This window comes from Salminus brasiliensis, chromosome 10 (assembly GCF_030463535.1).
Source record: "Salminus brasiliensis chromosome 10, fSalBra1.hap2, whole genome shotgun sequence".
NCBI lineage: Eukaryota > Metazoa > Chordata > Actinopteri > Characiformes > Bryconidae > Salminus > Salminus brasiliensis.
In genome coordinates, this window is record NC_132887.1 from 21,024,910 (window position 1) to 21,040,639 (window position 15,730).

Genomic DNA, 15,730 nt, shown 5'->3' on the forward strand with positions numbered 1-15,730 from the left:
CTTTGTCCTCTGGGTGCAAGCTGCACTGTGAAATGAAAATAGTGGATAAAAGCATGCACTTATTGTTGTTATCAATAAAATTATTTGGCATATTTTCAAATGTAAAACTCAATTTCTGAAGACGTTGTCTTTGTCCCATCTGATCTGGGCTGGGTTTTTCAAAAGCATCTTTGCACAAAGATGGTTCTTAAAGTGTTGAATGAATTGGGATGAATCCCACTGAAGACTTTCTCTACCAGTTTAAGATGAGCTTAAAACTAAGACGCTTTTGGGAAACAAGGTCCTGAGTATTTGGTGATTTTTTTTCTCTCAGACCTGCTGAATGACAAAATATGAAAGGAAAATGAATAAAAAGCCTTTGCGTCTTTAGATTAATGGGTTTTTTTTTAAACAAACTGGTTTAGTTTAGTCTCTTACATAAAGCAGAATGTGATCTTGTCTTTTAGCACGAGAGGCAGTAACATAAGCTGAACTCAAGAGCCCACTGTGAGTGGCTACTTTTCTTTCTCTCCTGTTGTCACATTTCAGCAAGCCAGTGAGCTTTGGCCTAATGTATAGCTGTCCTCTGTGAGAGAAATGCAGACTGACTGAGTCTGCCTAACTGAGCTCATCTGCCTGTAACATGATGTTTTTTTTTTTTCCAATCTTTAATTGTGGAATGTCATGTAAAAAAAAATGTTGGTCAGTAGGCCAGCTGTCTGGGACCTGGTCCAAAACCTTCCATTTCTCATTTCGTCAAACATGCTCTAGATTTCATTTGGCTCAACAAATGAGAGGAAAGACAAAATTCAATTATGCATCATAAACTTTAAAAATGCTGTTTACATGTTTAAACTGACTAAATTGAAGCTACAAAGCGAAATGACAGCTGCCTCAAAGATAAGATGGCACATGCATTTTACAAACCACCCCTATAGTTCCAGCAATTCTTTGTTTTAGGTATTTTCAGCACCTAAATGCTGAAAGAAGAAGTGAGGCACTTAGAAGGTCCACACAACTCCACCCCTACTCAGATATCCTCTAATGAAGGCGTGTAACAGATCCCAAATAGGCCCTGGTATTCTCTGCTGATTTATTGAAGCGGGGTCATATTTCCCATTTTGCTGGCACTGGCCCAGTTCTCTGACACACATATTGGCACACTTTCGTCGATCTCTTGGTGGGGCACACATTTCACAGATCAATAAGCTGCATATGCCGGGCAGACAGAGTAAAGAGGGGCTCCTGTATTATTTATGTCCTCTGTCTCTGGGTCTGTCCACTGTGATGTCTCTGTACTAAGGGATATTTTAGGCATTGCGTTTATTCACTGTGGCCTATTTGCAGCAATACACTGTAGACATGATATTATACAGTGCTTCTTCTTTTCAGAACCAGAGTCACTTTATTTTGGACTAATGTGGAATTTGCATTGGTGAGTGAACACATGTTGATGACGTAGAAAAGTATTTAAAAAAACATGATATCACTTTTTGACATAATGTGAATCTGGCAGTTGTTCTTTATATAGTGTCAACATTACATGAATAAAAGAAAAAAAAAAAAGAAAAAAAAAAAAAAAATATATATATATATATATATATTACTTTCTTTTGAAGTTACTATGTTCCTATGTTCCTATGTAAATTATTTTATGTGGATGGTCCATTATGCTGATGCTGACCTGACTTTCAACTGACATTTAACTAAATATCTATTAAACTGAACGTATATAATATAAATTTCGGTGTATTAAATGTAACCCTGCAGAGGTTATGGTTAGGGTTAGAATTTTGGATTGATTCAATTGTAAGATTAAGGTTAAGGTTAGGATTTAAGGCTTATTTGGGGTAATATTAAGGTTAGGGTTATAGTTAGGATTTAAGGTTGATTCGGTTGATTCGGAGTAAGATTAGGGTTGATTTAAGGGTAAGATTAGGGTTAGGGTTAATATTTTGGGTTGATTCAAGGGTAAGGTTGGGGTTAGAATTTAGGGTTGATTTAAGGGTAAGATTAGGGTTAGGGTTAGTATTTAGGGTTGATTCAAGGGTAAGATTAGGGTTAGAATTTAGGGTTGATTTAAGGGTAAGATTAGGGTTAGGGTTAGAATTTAGGCTTGATTCAAGGGTAAGGTTAGGGTTAGAATTTAGGGTTGATTCAAGGGTAAGATTAGGGTTAGGGTTAAAATTTAGGGTTTATTCGGGGTAAAATTGCAGTTAGAATTTAGGCTTGATTCAAGGGTATGATTAAGGTCAGGGTAAGGGTTAGTATTTAGGGTTGATTCAGGGTAAGATTAGGATTAAAATGTAGGGTTGATTCAGGCTAAGGTTAGGGTTAGAATTTAGGGTTGATTCAGGGTAAGATTAGGGTTAGTAATTAGGGTTGATTCGGGGTAAGATTAGGGTTAGGGTTAGTGTTTAGGTTTGATTCAGAGGTAAGATTAAAGTCATGGTTAGGGTTAGAATTTAAGGTTTATTCGGGGTAAGATTAGGGTTATAGTTAGGATTTAAGGTTGATTCAGGGTAAGAATAAGGTCAGGGTTAGGGTTAGATATAGGGATACATTTATTAGACAGTCATTTACATTCAACTTAGAATTCAGTTGCATTTAATACATAATCTATCGCATAGATCTATAATTGGCCACCCAGTATGAGACTGGTATGAAAAAGATTGGTCAGGATGCATAAATAAATAAATACATAGATTTGTTATGGCTCTCATTTGCATATTTAGTGAAATTCATTTGGCAGAGGTCAGTGATGCCATAGGGATGAACAATTAGCAACAATTAACGATTAGCCACTCTCAAGCCACTCAATTAGTTTCATTAACATGTCATTTCCAAGGTGTGAAAACAGACATCTGCTGCATCCCATAGTGACCCTTTCTGCTCGGCAGAACACTTGGATACATATGAGATCGGTTGAGATGTGATAAATACATTGTTAGAATTCTCATCAAATGCAATTTGTGCTCAGTGCTGCAGAGGCCAGCACTGCAATAAACAAATAGCAGTTCTGAGGAGACAGCTTGTCAGTTTCATTGTGTGAAAAAAGATCTGCTGTAACACTGACCTTAAAGGGTTCTGATTCTCTGTGTGTTGCGTGATGTGTAAGCAGTGTGTGCAAATGTCTGAAGTGTGTGCTGTCTTTAGTGCTTTGTCTGCACTGAGCTAATGCAGCACACCTTAGGCTGGTTAAGGGCTGGAGGCTACAGCAGTGACTGTGGGCTGGGGGCTGCTGCAGTGACTGTGGGCTACAGTAACTGCTGGGGGCTGTGGGTTACAGTTTTTGATGCAGGCTGCTAATGTGGGGCTGGGGGCTGCAGCAGTAGCTGTGAACCACAGTGGTTAATGTGGGGCTGGGGGCTGCAGTAGTGCCTGGGGGCTACAGTTTTTGCTGCGGGTTGCAGCAGTAGCTGTGGACTGCAGTAGTTAATGTGGGCTGGGGGCTGCAGCACTGGCTGGGGGCTAAGAGTTTTTGCTGTGCACTGTAGCACTGCTTGTGGGCTAGGGAGCTGCAGCAGTAGCTGCGGGCTGGGGGCTGCAGCAGTAGCTGCGGGCTGGGGGCTGCAGCAGTAGCTGCGGGCTGGAGGCTGCAGCAGTAGCTGCGGGCTGGAGGCTGCAGCAGTAGCTGTGGGCTGGGGGCTGCAGCAGTAGCTGTGGGCTGGGGGCTGCAGTGCTTAAGGTGATAGTGACCTTCCTACAGCAGCCCACTCAAAACGCCTGCTTGCTACAGACGCTACAGACAGACACCCCTCCCCTCCCCTCTCCTTCATTCAGTCCCAGTGTCGCCGGTTTATAAAATCAAGCACCCAGCCATGCAGTCTGCCTTTACACACATTAGTGAAAGGATGGGTGGTTCTAAAGAGCTCACAGAATCCAAGCATGGCACTGTAATAGGATGCCTCTATTGCAACAAGTCAGCTCAGTAATGTATTCCCTGCCGTATAAGAGATGCAGACTGAGTAAAGATAAAGCGCATAGTGCATAAAAGTCTCCAACGCTGTGCTGACTCAATAACTGCAGGGTTCCAAACCTACTGTTAGAGATGGAAAGAGGGACAAACTCCATAGTATAGCCTGGGGATTTAGAATGGAATGCCATATTAGCTCCTGTAGGTGCAATGTGTAGGTGTCCCAATACTTTCATCCATCATAACATAACATGTTTTCTTTTTGAATTGAGAGATATAGTTGTCATGTTGAGGGTGTTTATCATGCCCCCCACCCCACTAACACATGGTTACCATAGTAATAAAGCCTACACAGAGTTGGGTCATTGAAAAGAAACGGTCAAGTTTTGTGGTGTGTAATAACCATGAAAAGAGCTTAAGCCTCCGACAGGGTTGGCTTGGAGACTTTTGTCCTGCTGTTATTTATTTTCACATATGACCTGTTGAAGGTGCATGTACAATAGGGGGTTTCCATTGATGAGCAGTTTGGGAGAGCTGCAGACATGGTCATGAAACATTGTATTATTCCCAGTTGTAAATGCTGTTCGAGGGAAGCCTACTTGTCTGGACGCAGCAGTTTCCTGAGAAACCTGAGTGTAAATGGTGAGATGTGACGAAGGTTTCCTCACACTCACACACCTCCATTAAAAACATGGTTCTATATTGAACCAAAAGTGTTTGTTCTACAGGATCGCTCAATAACCCCCCCCCCCCCCCCCCCCTTGCAGCACCTTGATTTTTAAGAGTGTAACTGTAACTGAGAGAATTCACATGCAAGGTGTCCTTAAACAGGCCGTCCTCATTTGACAGGCGGCATAGATGTTTGTTGAGTGGATTCTTCTCCAGCGTCCGATCCACAGTCACAGATTGAGAAGGGGCTGTTGACCTGCAAATGACTGATGACATTGGACCTGAATGGCTTCATTGTGAGGAACGAGGGATGGAGGACAAACGATAAGAGCTTGCCGTGCTGATGTCGGCAGGCCTCATGTGACTTGCCATAATCACTGAAAGTGCCCACTCTCTCCTCTCTTGTTAAGTGGACTCTGTGCTGTATTTGGACTCTCACATCTAATCAGTGATGATTTTACTGTCCCTGTGTTGGCTCTTCCCTCTGATTAAGGGTGGTAAAACTGACCTTTTTCCCACGAGGAGCATCACGGTTCTGAATATATGAATATGAAAGTGATTGTTGTGAATGTTCATTTGCATATGGTGGAGCTCTAATCGGGGAACTGGGGAGAATGTGATTTTTTTGCACTGAATAAAAGAACCACGTAGATCCTTCCTTCATTATAGGGAAAATTGATTTCAAACCGGATTGGAGAAAATAGGGGATGGCATGTTTGACATGTGAGAACGCTCAACCAAATTCAGTCTCATTTACTGGAGCTGACAGACGCATCCCAGAGTCTTATTTTGCTGCTTTGTAAGACAAGTTCCATTCCAACCAGCGGACCACCAATGTCCACAGACATGTTACTTGGTTCAATGTAGGTTGTGATGCTGGGTGATGACAATTCAGTGTCAGTACTAATGCCAGCTGCAGTGTGATGTAGAATAGTGATGACAGCTGGCATTGAGATTTGGTTGGTTTTAAGTTGTGATGTCTTCCAAAAGTCTCATGCCAACGTCATATTGACATAAAATAAGAACATTTAGTTGTGAGGTATGGATACAATAGTGTTGGTGACTTTGTATGATTTCCAACCAAAAGTCCAATGTCTTTCTGATGCCAAATTGACGTTATAGAACATTATGGGTCATACTGTACTGTTTAAATCCACTTATTCCACTTAATCTAATGTAGGGGTATGTCTGTGTGCAACAGATAAAACCACTAGCTGCCATGAGCAATTACACCATGTGAGAGACCAGGGATCTGGGTGCACTACACCAATACGAGTCCTTAAGCAAGACTCCTAACACTGCAATAGGAGTAACCTCTGTAATACGAGTAACCTTGTAAGTCGCTCTGAATAAGCTAAATGCTAATATAGCTAAATGCTATAAATGTAAATTAGCAGTTATCTTGGACTGCATAAAGGACCCAATCTAAATGTGTTTACCAGTCTGTGTAAGAGTATTCTGCCAAACTCACAAATGCCTATTTTTAACCTTTCAGATGTATAATCATACAAACAAAAAGTGGACTGTGGAATTATTTACAAATCAGACGTCAGTTCGAGCCTTGTTTCATCCATATGAGTGTTCAGCTTTGGTTGTTTTAACACAGTTGGGGTCGACACAATTCATTTAAAAGCATTTTTGATTGTTGTTGGTTAGTTAAAAAAAGTATCAATATCCCAGAACAAGTAACTTTATAATAAATATATAATAAATCATTGTATTTGCCTACCTTTGTAACATGATTCAGATAACACGTCACATGTCTGAATAAGAGCATCAGCTAAATGCCATAAATGTATACTTTAATTTCTTTTTGATCTACAGTAAAATGCCTAAAGTAATGACTAAAGACATCATTTCAGTTTTTTTATGTAAGGATAAATTCTCACACAAACGTATGGTTAGAAATATTGCTAGTTCAGTACAGTCAATGTGCTAGTTCCTACTTAATTGCAGTGAGGTTAAAAATGGATCATCATGGTATCTTGTATATTTGGACGGTTTTAGCATTCATCACAGTACAGTAAATTGACTCTTTTTTCCATATAGAAACCTATTAAAAGCAGCAATCCTATCTTTGTAGGTTACCAGTGTTTATTTTACTATACTTTCATTTACTATTTCAGTACATCAGTATATCATATCCATGGGGAGTAAAATCAGGACATTGAGCTACTAAAATAAAACTCTCCTGGAGCTCCAGCAGCTCTTGTTACATAAGAGTTACTGCTGAATGAAACAGAACTCACCTAGAAATGATTTCACATTGAAGGTATCAAACTTTTGCTCAGCTGAACTGGTGCAAAAGCTCCCTGTAAAGTCTTTGCTGGTTTCACAGCATCACAAAAACATAATTAAGCATCTATTTAGTGTCATCATGCTCTCTGAACTAGTTGCAGTTAGGTCATAAGTCATATCATAGGTTATACCATAAGTCCTTGTCAGTCTTTCTGACAAATGAAGCCCATTTAGTGCAATGAAGAAGTCATTAGACGTCTAGAGTTGTGGGCTGTCCTCCAAACAGTCCTCCTCTAAACAATTATCAGACTATAGGGGTGATGCGTCTTTGTCTGCCCAGATATTCTAGGATGTTTAATAAAGTCAGCCTCAGCAATGTTCTTCACTTCCTCATTGTCTCATGTCCTCATGGTGGTTCTTCAGAGGTGCTCCAGCTGCTTCTGCTCCAGCAGTGATTGCTTCTTTTCGAATGTACTGTAAAAGGGAGCAGAGGAGCCTTAGCAAGCCTGTCTGCTTCAGGAGACCAAACCAGACAACACAATAGAATCAGCCAGGCAGAAGCACATGGCTTTAGGGCAGCTAGAAAACACTCTGGGATACCATGATTCTACAGATAGGAATTTACCAACTGTGAAAGTAAGTTAGGGAGACAGGCCGTTCTGGCAATCATAGCTTTTCTACCAACACTGGTCCAAAGAACTTTAATGGGATTCACATATTTGGACTGCAGCTACAACAAAGTAGTAACTTACCCATAACTGCTATAATTTGACTTAAGACCAGAGACAAAACGTGGACCTCATGATCAAAGAAGCAACAGTAGCCAACATAATTTTAATAGGCTTGTGGTTTCTCTCTCAGGGTTATTCTGCCATATCAGATTTAACGTGCCGCACTGAGAATCTGAAAACTGTAATTATTATATTTATGTCATGTTATTTCATCTGTTTGGTTACTTTTGTGCTGTGATTAGGCTTAATTTCATGTGCTATCATTTTTACATTTTTGCATTTTTAATTTTTTTTCGGTTTAATGTTCTGGGACCTGCTTTCGCCCAATCATCCTGCCGGGTTCATCACCATTCAGTGTTCTCAGACAAATTAAACATTGTATGCTAAAACTAATTCGACATAAGCATAACTCTTCTGTATTTCCTTCTGCTTTTTTAATAGTGGTCCACCTGATATTTAGATTTTCACCACCGGTACTGATTCCAAGGAGCTACAAATACCAATAACTAATAGTACCAGCCTATATAATTGTATATGGCAGTTCTAATAGATAATGCTATAATCATCATAGTTAAAGCCCTGCTTTTTTGTATTAGGTTTAGTTAAACAGTGCTTTACTGGCTCTGCCACATTGCCATCAGTGCCCGAGAGTCGGAGAGACAGCACAATTGGTTGAGCTTTCTCCAGGTGGGTAGATGGCACCCCTTCATCTCCCTTTATCACTCTTTAAGCAATGCACCCCTTCATCTCCCTTCATCACTCTTTAAGCAATGTTGGTCGGCAGAGGCGTCTGTTAGCTGGGGACCGACGCTCTCCTCCGAGCATGTTGGCAGTCTGACGATGCTGCATGGGAGGCAGTTTGAAAATAGGCGGTGGCTGGCTTTGCATGTATTACAGAAGACGTGTTAAGTCCTTCCCCTTCTGGACTTGGGGGGAGTTATGAAGGGAAAGGTTAATGGGTTAATTGGCAGTACCGATTTGAGCTTCTATGGTTTAATTCATCAGTACTTGTTCAATCAAGTTAGTTATCCTAATTCTAAAGCTAATTCTTTGGACATGTTTTACATAATTCTCTTAAAGAGTGGTTGAGGAACATCATATTTTTAAAGTTCTACGATATGTGATAAAACACTGAAGCAATATTAATAACAATGTTCTCATTATTAAGTAGGATTTCCAGTAATAAACGTATGGCACTTCTAGTACTGGCTTCTTTTTGTCTGCCACTGTAATATGATATCACTGCATCATTTTTTTTGTGACAGTAAGTGATTACAGTAATTGGGTGAGATGACCTTGACTGTATTAATGTTCCCTAAAAGGAAAGGAGAGATCTTTGGAGTTGAGCCAATGACTCATAAGTGATTTAGGTTTAAATATTTATGGTTTAGTAGAAATTACAGCATGCATTGCACTTTTTAGAATGCACAACATCTTCAATTTAGCAATTATATTTTTGTGTTGTTTTAGAATATGATCCCTTTATATTCCTAACATGATGCTTTACCTTTTACAGAAAGACGTTTGTCCCCATAAGACTCTTCCACACTGTACAAAGAACCGAGTCAGCAGCACTTCATTTGGGGTGTGTGTGTGTGTGTGTGGTGGGGGGTGGACGGATGCAGGATCTAAATGCCGGGCTCGTCACTGGACCGTCTGATCAGTCACACGTGTGAAAATGCTGAGTGCTTTATTCATGCCTCATTTGACGGCGAGTGGGAGAGAGGAAATCATTGCTTCTTGTTTCTACGATGATGACGTACTGCGCCAGCTCAATGCGTACCAGTTGTGGGATGGGATGATTTCTTAAAATGAACGTCTGGCAACGTCACGGATTCTTTTCGTTTTTGTTCCTGATGCCCCTTGATTTGCTAAACTCGATCTAAAATGAAGGCGTTGAATAGAATTCTTTGGAGGGACGCCATCGTTTTTCTGGTTCCCTGAGGAACACTTCAGCGGGGGGTTCTTTTTGAAGAACCACTTCCATAAATGAGATGTACAACTGTGTTGAAGCTTTATGAAGTTCAGAGAAACCTCTAAACCAATTGCACCAATTCAGGATTTTTTGTGGCGCTTCTGAATCCTGTAGGGTGTAACTCTTCAGAGGAAAAGAGAAATGACTAAGAGGAGCTGGGTGGGGGGTCTGTAGGGAACAGCAGAGTAACGTAACAGTAGGCTGATTGTGGATGATCAATAGTGCAATAGCTCAGGACACCTCCACAGTGATTGGGGAAAAATCTCAGCGAGAGAGGGCACTAATGCTGAGGAAGGATGGAGGATGGACTATAACTGCAACTGTAGATCCATGGGGGTTGGTGCGTGTTTGAGAGAGAGAGAAAGAGAGAGAGAGAGAGAGAGAGAGAGAGAGAGAGAGAGAGTGGAGAGAAAGAGAATGTTTGTAAGAGGGATAGAGAGAGAGAGAGAGAGAGAGAGAGAGAGAGAGAGAGTAAGGGAGAAAGAAAGAGATTGAAAGGGTAAGTAGGGAAAGTGGGTAAGGGACAGAGAAGTAAAGGGGTGAGAAAGAGAGAGCAGGCAAGGAGAGCGGGAAAGAGGGGGCTAAGGTAGAGAGGGAGTAAGGGGGAGAGAAAGTGAGTGGGTGAGAGAGAGAGAGAGAGAGAGAAAGGAGAGAAAGAGAATGTAGGGAAAGTGGGTAAGGGACACGGTATAGAGAAAGAGAGGTAAAGGGGTGAGAAAGAGAGAGGAGGCAAGGAGAGTGAGAGAGCGGCAAAGAGGGGGCTAAGGTAGAGAGGGAGTAAGGGGGAGAGAAAATGAGTGGGTAAGAGAGAGAGAGAAAGAGAAAGGGGAGGGGGAGTAGAGCCTAGCTCTGCCAGTCAGCGTAAAATGAGAATAGAGTGTGTGTAGTGTGTGTAGTGTGGGCAGTGCTGGCGCGTCGCTTTGCTTAGCCGCACTCACTCTCTCCCCTCTTCCACACACACACATGCACACACACCCCCCACGCTCCGCTGCTAATGCTGAACTAACACGGCCACACGCGCATCCCCAGCAGAGGAACCCGGCTCGGAACCGCCACAATGGTGTTCATTGGCACAACTCTGAAATCTGTCATTAAGTACTTCAGGAAGAAGGGTAAGCTCCTCTCGCCTCGTGACTCCTCCAGATGCTGCTAGGTTTATCTCATCAGAGCGCCGGCTCAAGGTCAGGTACGCTTCCAGGTATTTTAGGGTGTGGGACGTTTCAGCGCTGTCACGGTGGGATTCTTCAGCATTTCTCTGAGAGAAGTGCAGCTGCTGGAGGAGGAAGGTTGTCCATAGGAAGGCTGAACGTGCTTCACAGTGACCTTGCCGCTCGGGACTGAACAAGCCGGCAGTTAGTTGATTAGTGAACTGTGCGACAGTTGTGAATTGTAATTAGGCTAAATCCTCAGTGTGTGCTGTTGTTGCTGGGATGCTGTTTCTCATTTAGGATAATTGAGAATGCGGGTTAAGTTCTCGCTGAGAGCTGTTCAGCCTCTATTGATGTTCACGCATTTTCATTAGTCTCATTCAAAGCCCGTCATCCGGAGCAATTTACTTGGTCGCTAGTTATTTTGGATGGAGATAAGAGCGCTTTCTATGCAAGCATCTGGCTTTATTTACGGAGCTGGATAATAAGGATTGTTGAGCGTATGATGACTGGATGTTTATAATGACTGTGGATTTGCTGTAGCCAGTTATTTTTTTTTTAACAAAGCTGCAAGCTCTTGACCCAGATTTTATGTCACCTTGAAGCAGCGCTTCCAAATACAGTTATCTATGTTGGAGGCCTGCAAATGAACGACTGTAGGTGTGAAAATAGCCCCATAACATGGGATAGGAAGGGAATCCACAATACCAACAACTAGCGGTTATCTGTTCGATTTCCATAGTCAGATAAAATGCAGAAAACATATACACTATATGTCCAAATGTTTGTGGACACCCTTCAGCTACTTTAAGACATTATGACATATTTGACCATGCTTGCCTTTGCATGTAAATTATGATATAAAAATGTATACTTGTGATTTAGAGAATCGATACAGTTTTATATATACATAATTTTGCAATAATATGAATAATAATACATTAATATTGCAATACTTTAGTGCATGGATACTGTTTTTTTTAGATCGGTCTTTTAACACAAGTAACAACCAAGTAAGTCATCTTTTATTATGATGTAATCTTTTTTATATTGGAGCCTTTTCTAAACCTTGTTAATGAAACATATAGCTTCAATAATAATGTAATGTTATCATATGGTCATGTTGCCACCCCCGCCTCTTTCAAATAACTCATTCATTCGAAAACTTGGTATTGTCGTCATGAACTCTGTGCTCCACTGACCTCTTGCACCCCAGGACACTATGATATGGAGGGATCAACAATCATCGACATGTCCTTACGGCGTGCTGATGTGACCAGCTTGGTTAAGCCTGTCCTCTTGCCCTAATTGATTGTATATTCCAGGTTACCACGGCACCAGTCAGAAACATGCAGAGCCGTTGTGTCCTGAGATGCATTGAGGCAGACATGCTTTATTGCTGCTTGTGTAGATTTGCCTGTGTTCTCTGGGCTGGCCGTAGACACAGTCTTAGAGACGGCACATGACTGCAGTTCCCAAATCTCCCTCACGTGCCTCCCCCTCTGCAGCGAGTGCACCAAGACTCTCTTTATTCCCTATCAGACATGCATCTCTCATCAGAATGAAGCCTGGGGATGAAAAGAAATGCATTTGGGATTAATGCCTGTAATTCATTGCACCATATTAGCTTCACAGCTTTGCAGTTGAAAGCTGAAACATGCTAAAAATTCCTCTCCGTGTTCATTTTTACTGACCATTTGAGTTCAGGTTAGGTCAATAGTTAGTTAATGACCCTCAAAGAAATGCCTGACTTAATTCAGCACTGGTGATTTTAATGGGTGCATCATATTCTGTGTCTCATTTCCAGCCGTATCCAGCCTAGATGAGGAGAGCAAGTGGTCAGTACACTACACAGCGCCCTGGCATCAGCAGGAGAATGTGTTTCTACCAGGGAGCCGGCCCCCCTGTGTGGAGGAGCTGCACCTCCAGGCCAAGGTCAACCTCAAAACCGTCCTCAGAGGTAAGAATCAAAACTGCATTTGGATAAAAAGAAGAGATTAAGACTGGAATGCTTTTGCAAATATAGACGAGTACTTCGCTGAGGAGCAAACTCAGAGAAAAAACAAAATGAATGATAGACGAGCAGCACAGATTAATTTCTGCCTGCAGGAAACACCAGCTTTTTATTTTGAACCAGAGCCTAACTGACATATACATTGTGATATCCAGTCCATCACCTCTGAATGCACAGTTCTGACTATCAACGTTCATAACAATCATCAACATGCTGTTATTTTGGATGAAAAATGGAAAACAGCAATATTAGTAATATCATTTATCACTATCAAAATAGTACCACTTTAGTCTGTATCGCTGCATTGCTGCTGAAAGTAAGCGGGGTGTGACTGCTGCATTTACATTTGCTTTTAAGGTATTTAACAGACACTCTTATCCAGAGCGACTTACAAAAGTGCTTCAGTGCTGCCTGCCATCAGCAGCCTGAGCCAGAGAGAGCACAATTGGCCTTGCTCTCAGGGTGAGTAGATGGTTGTCTCGCCCCACATCACCTCAGTGTAATGCTGGTTGGCACGGGCATCTGCTAGCTATGCATCAGAGCTTGGTATTCCGCGTATTCCTTTAAGTGCATTGCTTGCCACGTGATGTTGCATTGTCAGCAGTTTGAAAAGAGGAGGCATGTTTTAATCCTCACCTTCCCAGTGTCAGAAGCATTAAATGTGTTAGGGGGAGAGTACTAAGTAGCAGGTTGGGTAATTTCCTAAAACTGTGGAGGAAAATTGCGCAGAAAATATCCTCAGCTAGTTTGTATAGGCTAGAATCTAAAAGATACCTCAAGCCAGATGCTGCCAAATACAAAAGTCGATATGGATACCTGGATACTCAATAATTGAGAAAGTGCTAGATAATTTGCTGATTTAAGTGTTTTTTTTTTTTAAGATGAGCCTTCAGTTGGCACTTAAAGACAGCCATTAGGACACCCTGGGGAAGTTCGTTCCACCACTTCAGTGCCAGAACAGACAGTTAGCTAACTGTTAGCTTGGTTGTGGCTATTACGTGAACAGTTTGGTAGTGGCATCTATTAAGGGGTGAGCTATATTAGGCAGCAAGGGGACAGTTCAGTTCTTGAAGATGAAAATGATCAAGTGTAATGATGCCAGTGGATCCAAAACATCAGACAGGTTCTGTGGGGTGTTCCTGCTATGCAGTGGTCAGTACCTACCAAAGGTGGCTAGAGAAAGGACATCTGGTGAACTGATGACAGGGTCATCAACTTACGGGACTTAAAGGATCTGCTGACAACTTCATGGTGTTAGATACCACAAGACACCTTTAGGGTCTTGTGGAGTCCATGCCATGAATGCTCAGATCTGTTGTGGGGACCTACTTAGTATTAGGCAGGTGGTGTTAATGTTATGGCTGATCGGTGTATAGTGCTTCCTTTTCTCAAGGAAAGCCAGTATTTACAGTTTCCATCCAACACCTAGTTTATCTAATCAGTCCTTCATTAAAGTAAATCAGGTGAGCTGCTGGTGGAACTGAACAAACCCATGCAGTGTCTGGATCAGTCCACAGAAGTAGCTTCCTTGAATATTAGGCAGTGTGGGGCAGTGGTGGCTCCCTGCTTAGATGACAGCGGTTAGACTAGCTCTGGGATATTGATGACAGGGTTGTGGGTTCGATAGCCAGGCTCAGCAAGCTGCCACTGTTGGGCCCTTGAGCAAGGCCCTTAGTCCTCTCTACTCCCCGTTCGCTGCATTCGCTGACAGGTTAAAGACGGAAGCCAAATTCCATCTGTGTCCAACACAAAATGGTGAATATGGTTGTTTTGTGTAATATGCGATGAGAAAACCTACAGCTTACAGCCAGTTTAATTAGATTAATATAGTTCTGTATGCCAGTACTGTTCTGAAGTAGAGGATTTCCCAAAGTTTAGTCCAAAACCAGTCACACAGTCACACCACAGCCAGTGCAGAAACACCCCAACACACATCACTTTAACACGTTTCCTATATACAAAAGTCTAAATAATGGTAATTACCCGGCAGAGACCGTATTTACTGTTTGACCTTCCTTTGTAACACTCAGCAGATCTTGTATTTCATTGCTTTGTGTTCCTTGTATCTGGAGATCAGATACACTTTGCCTGGTGTGCTTTTTCAGTTCCCTAGATAAGCTGTCTTATTTACACTCACCTAGCACTTTATTAGGAATGCTACACTGGGTAGGGCCTCCCTTTGCTCATAAAAGACCCATTTCACAAGATTATGGAAACATTTCTTTGTGATTCTAGTCCATGTTGATCTGATTGCGTTACACAATTCCTGCAGAGCACTTTCATGCTGCCAATTTCCCATTCTACCACATCCCAAATGTGTCCTACTGGATTCAGATCTGTTGATTAGTGGTTGAAAGACCATTTAAAAATACTGAACTCATGTAAACAGTTTAAGGCAGCTTTTACTTGGTGCATTATCATGCTAGAAGTAGGTCAGCAACAATACTTACATAAGCTGTGGTGGTGTATTAACAGGCCCAAAGTGTGCTAAGATAGCATCCCCTGAACAATTCCACCACCTCCACCAGCCTGGACTGGTGACACAAGGCAGGTTGGGTCCATGAAGTCATGCTGTTGGCACCAAATTGTGTCTCTACTGTATCTGTACCTCAGCAGAAACTTTCTCTTTTTTTGTGAGCCTATGCCTACTGCATCCTCAGCTTTCTGTTCTTGGCTGACAGAACTGGAACCCAAACATTGCTGTTGCAGTCCATCTGCCTCAAGGTTTGGCATGTTGTTCATCCTGAGATGCTTTTCTCAGAGTGGTTATCTCAGAGTTACTGTAGCCTTTCTGCCAGCTCAAACCAGCCTGGCCATTTTCTGCTGGCCTCGCTCATTAACAAGGTGTTTCCGTCAGCAGAATGGAAATGAGATTACGTGTCCCCCATTCTGATGGTAGATGCGAACATTACCTGAAGTGGGTGGGTGGTATCTACATGACTTTTTGCACTGCACGGCTGCATGTATGGCTCCTAATAAAGTGCTCAGGGAGTTTAACTCTGCATTTGCTAGAATGACTGGTTATAACAGAAGCCTAAGATGTGTTGTGTACTTCTATGC

The 15,730-nt window shown here is 42.0% G+C and overlaps 1 protein-coding gene across 8 annotated transcripts in view; it reads left to right on the top strand.

The window, feature by feature from the left end:
- Window positions 1-15,730, top strand: part of nhsl1a (NHS-like 1a) — an 80,350-nt gene that overhangs the window by 45,812 nt on the left and 18,808 nt on the right. For 7 of the 8 annotated variants that reach the window (XM_072689659.1, XM_072689660.1, XM_072689664.1 and 4 more), the window contains exon 2: window positions 12,464-12,616. In XM_072689659.1, coding sequence (XP_072545760.1) covers window positions 12,464-12,616 — 153 coding nt within the window. Of the gene's footprint in view, window positions 1-10,391; window positions 10,621-12,463; window positions 12,617-15,730 lie in introns of those variants that run through there. The other variant, XM_072689663.1, reaches the window with a different exon arrangement.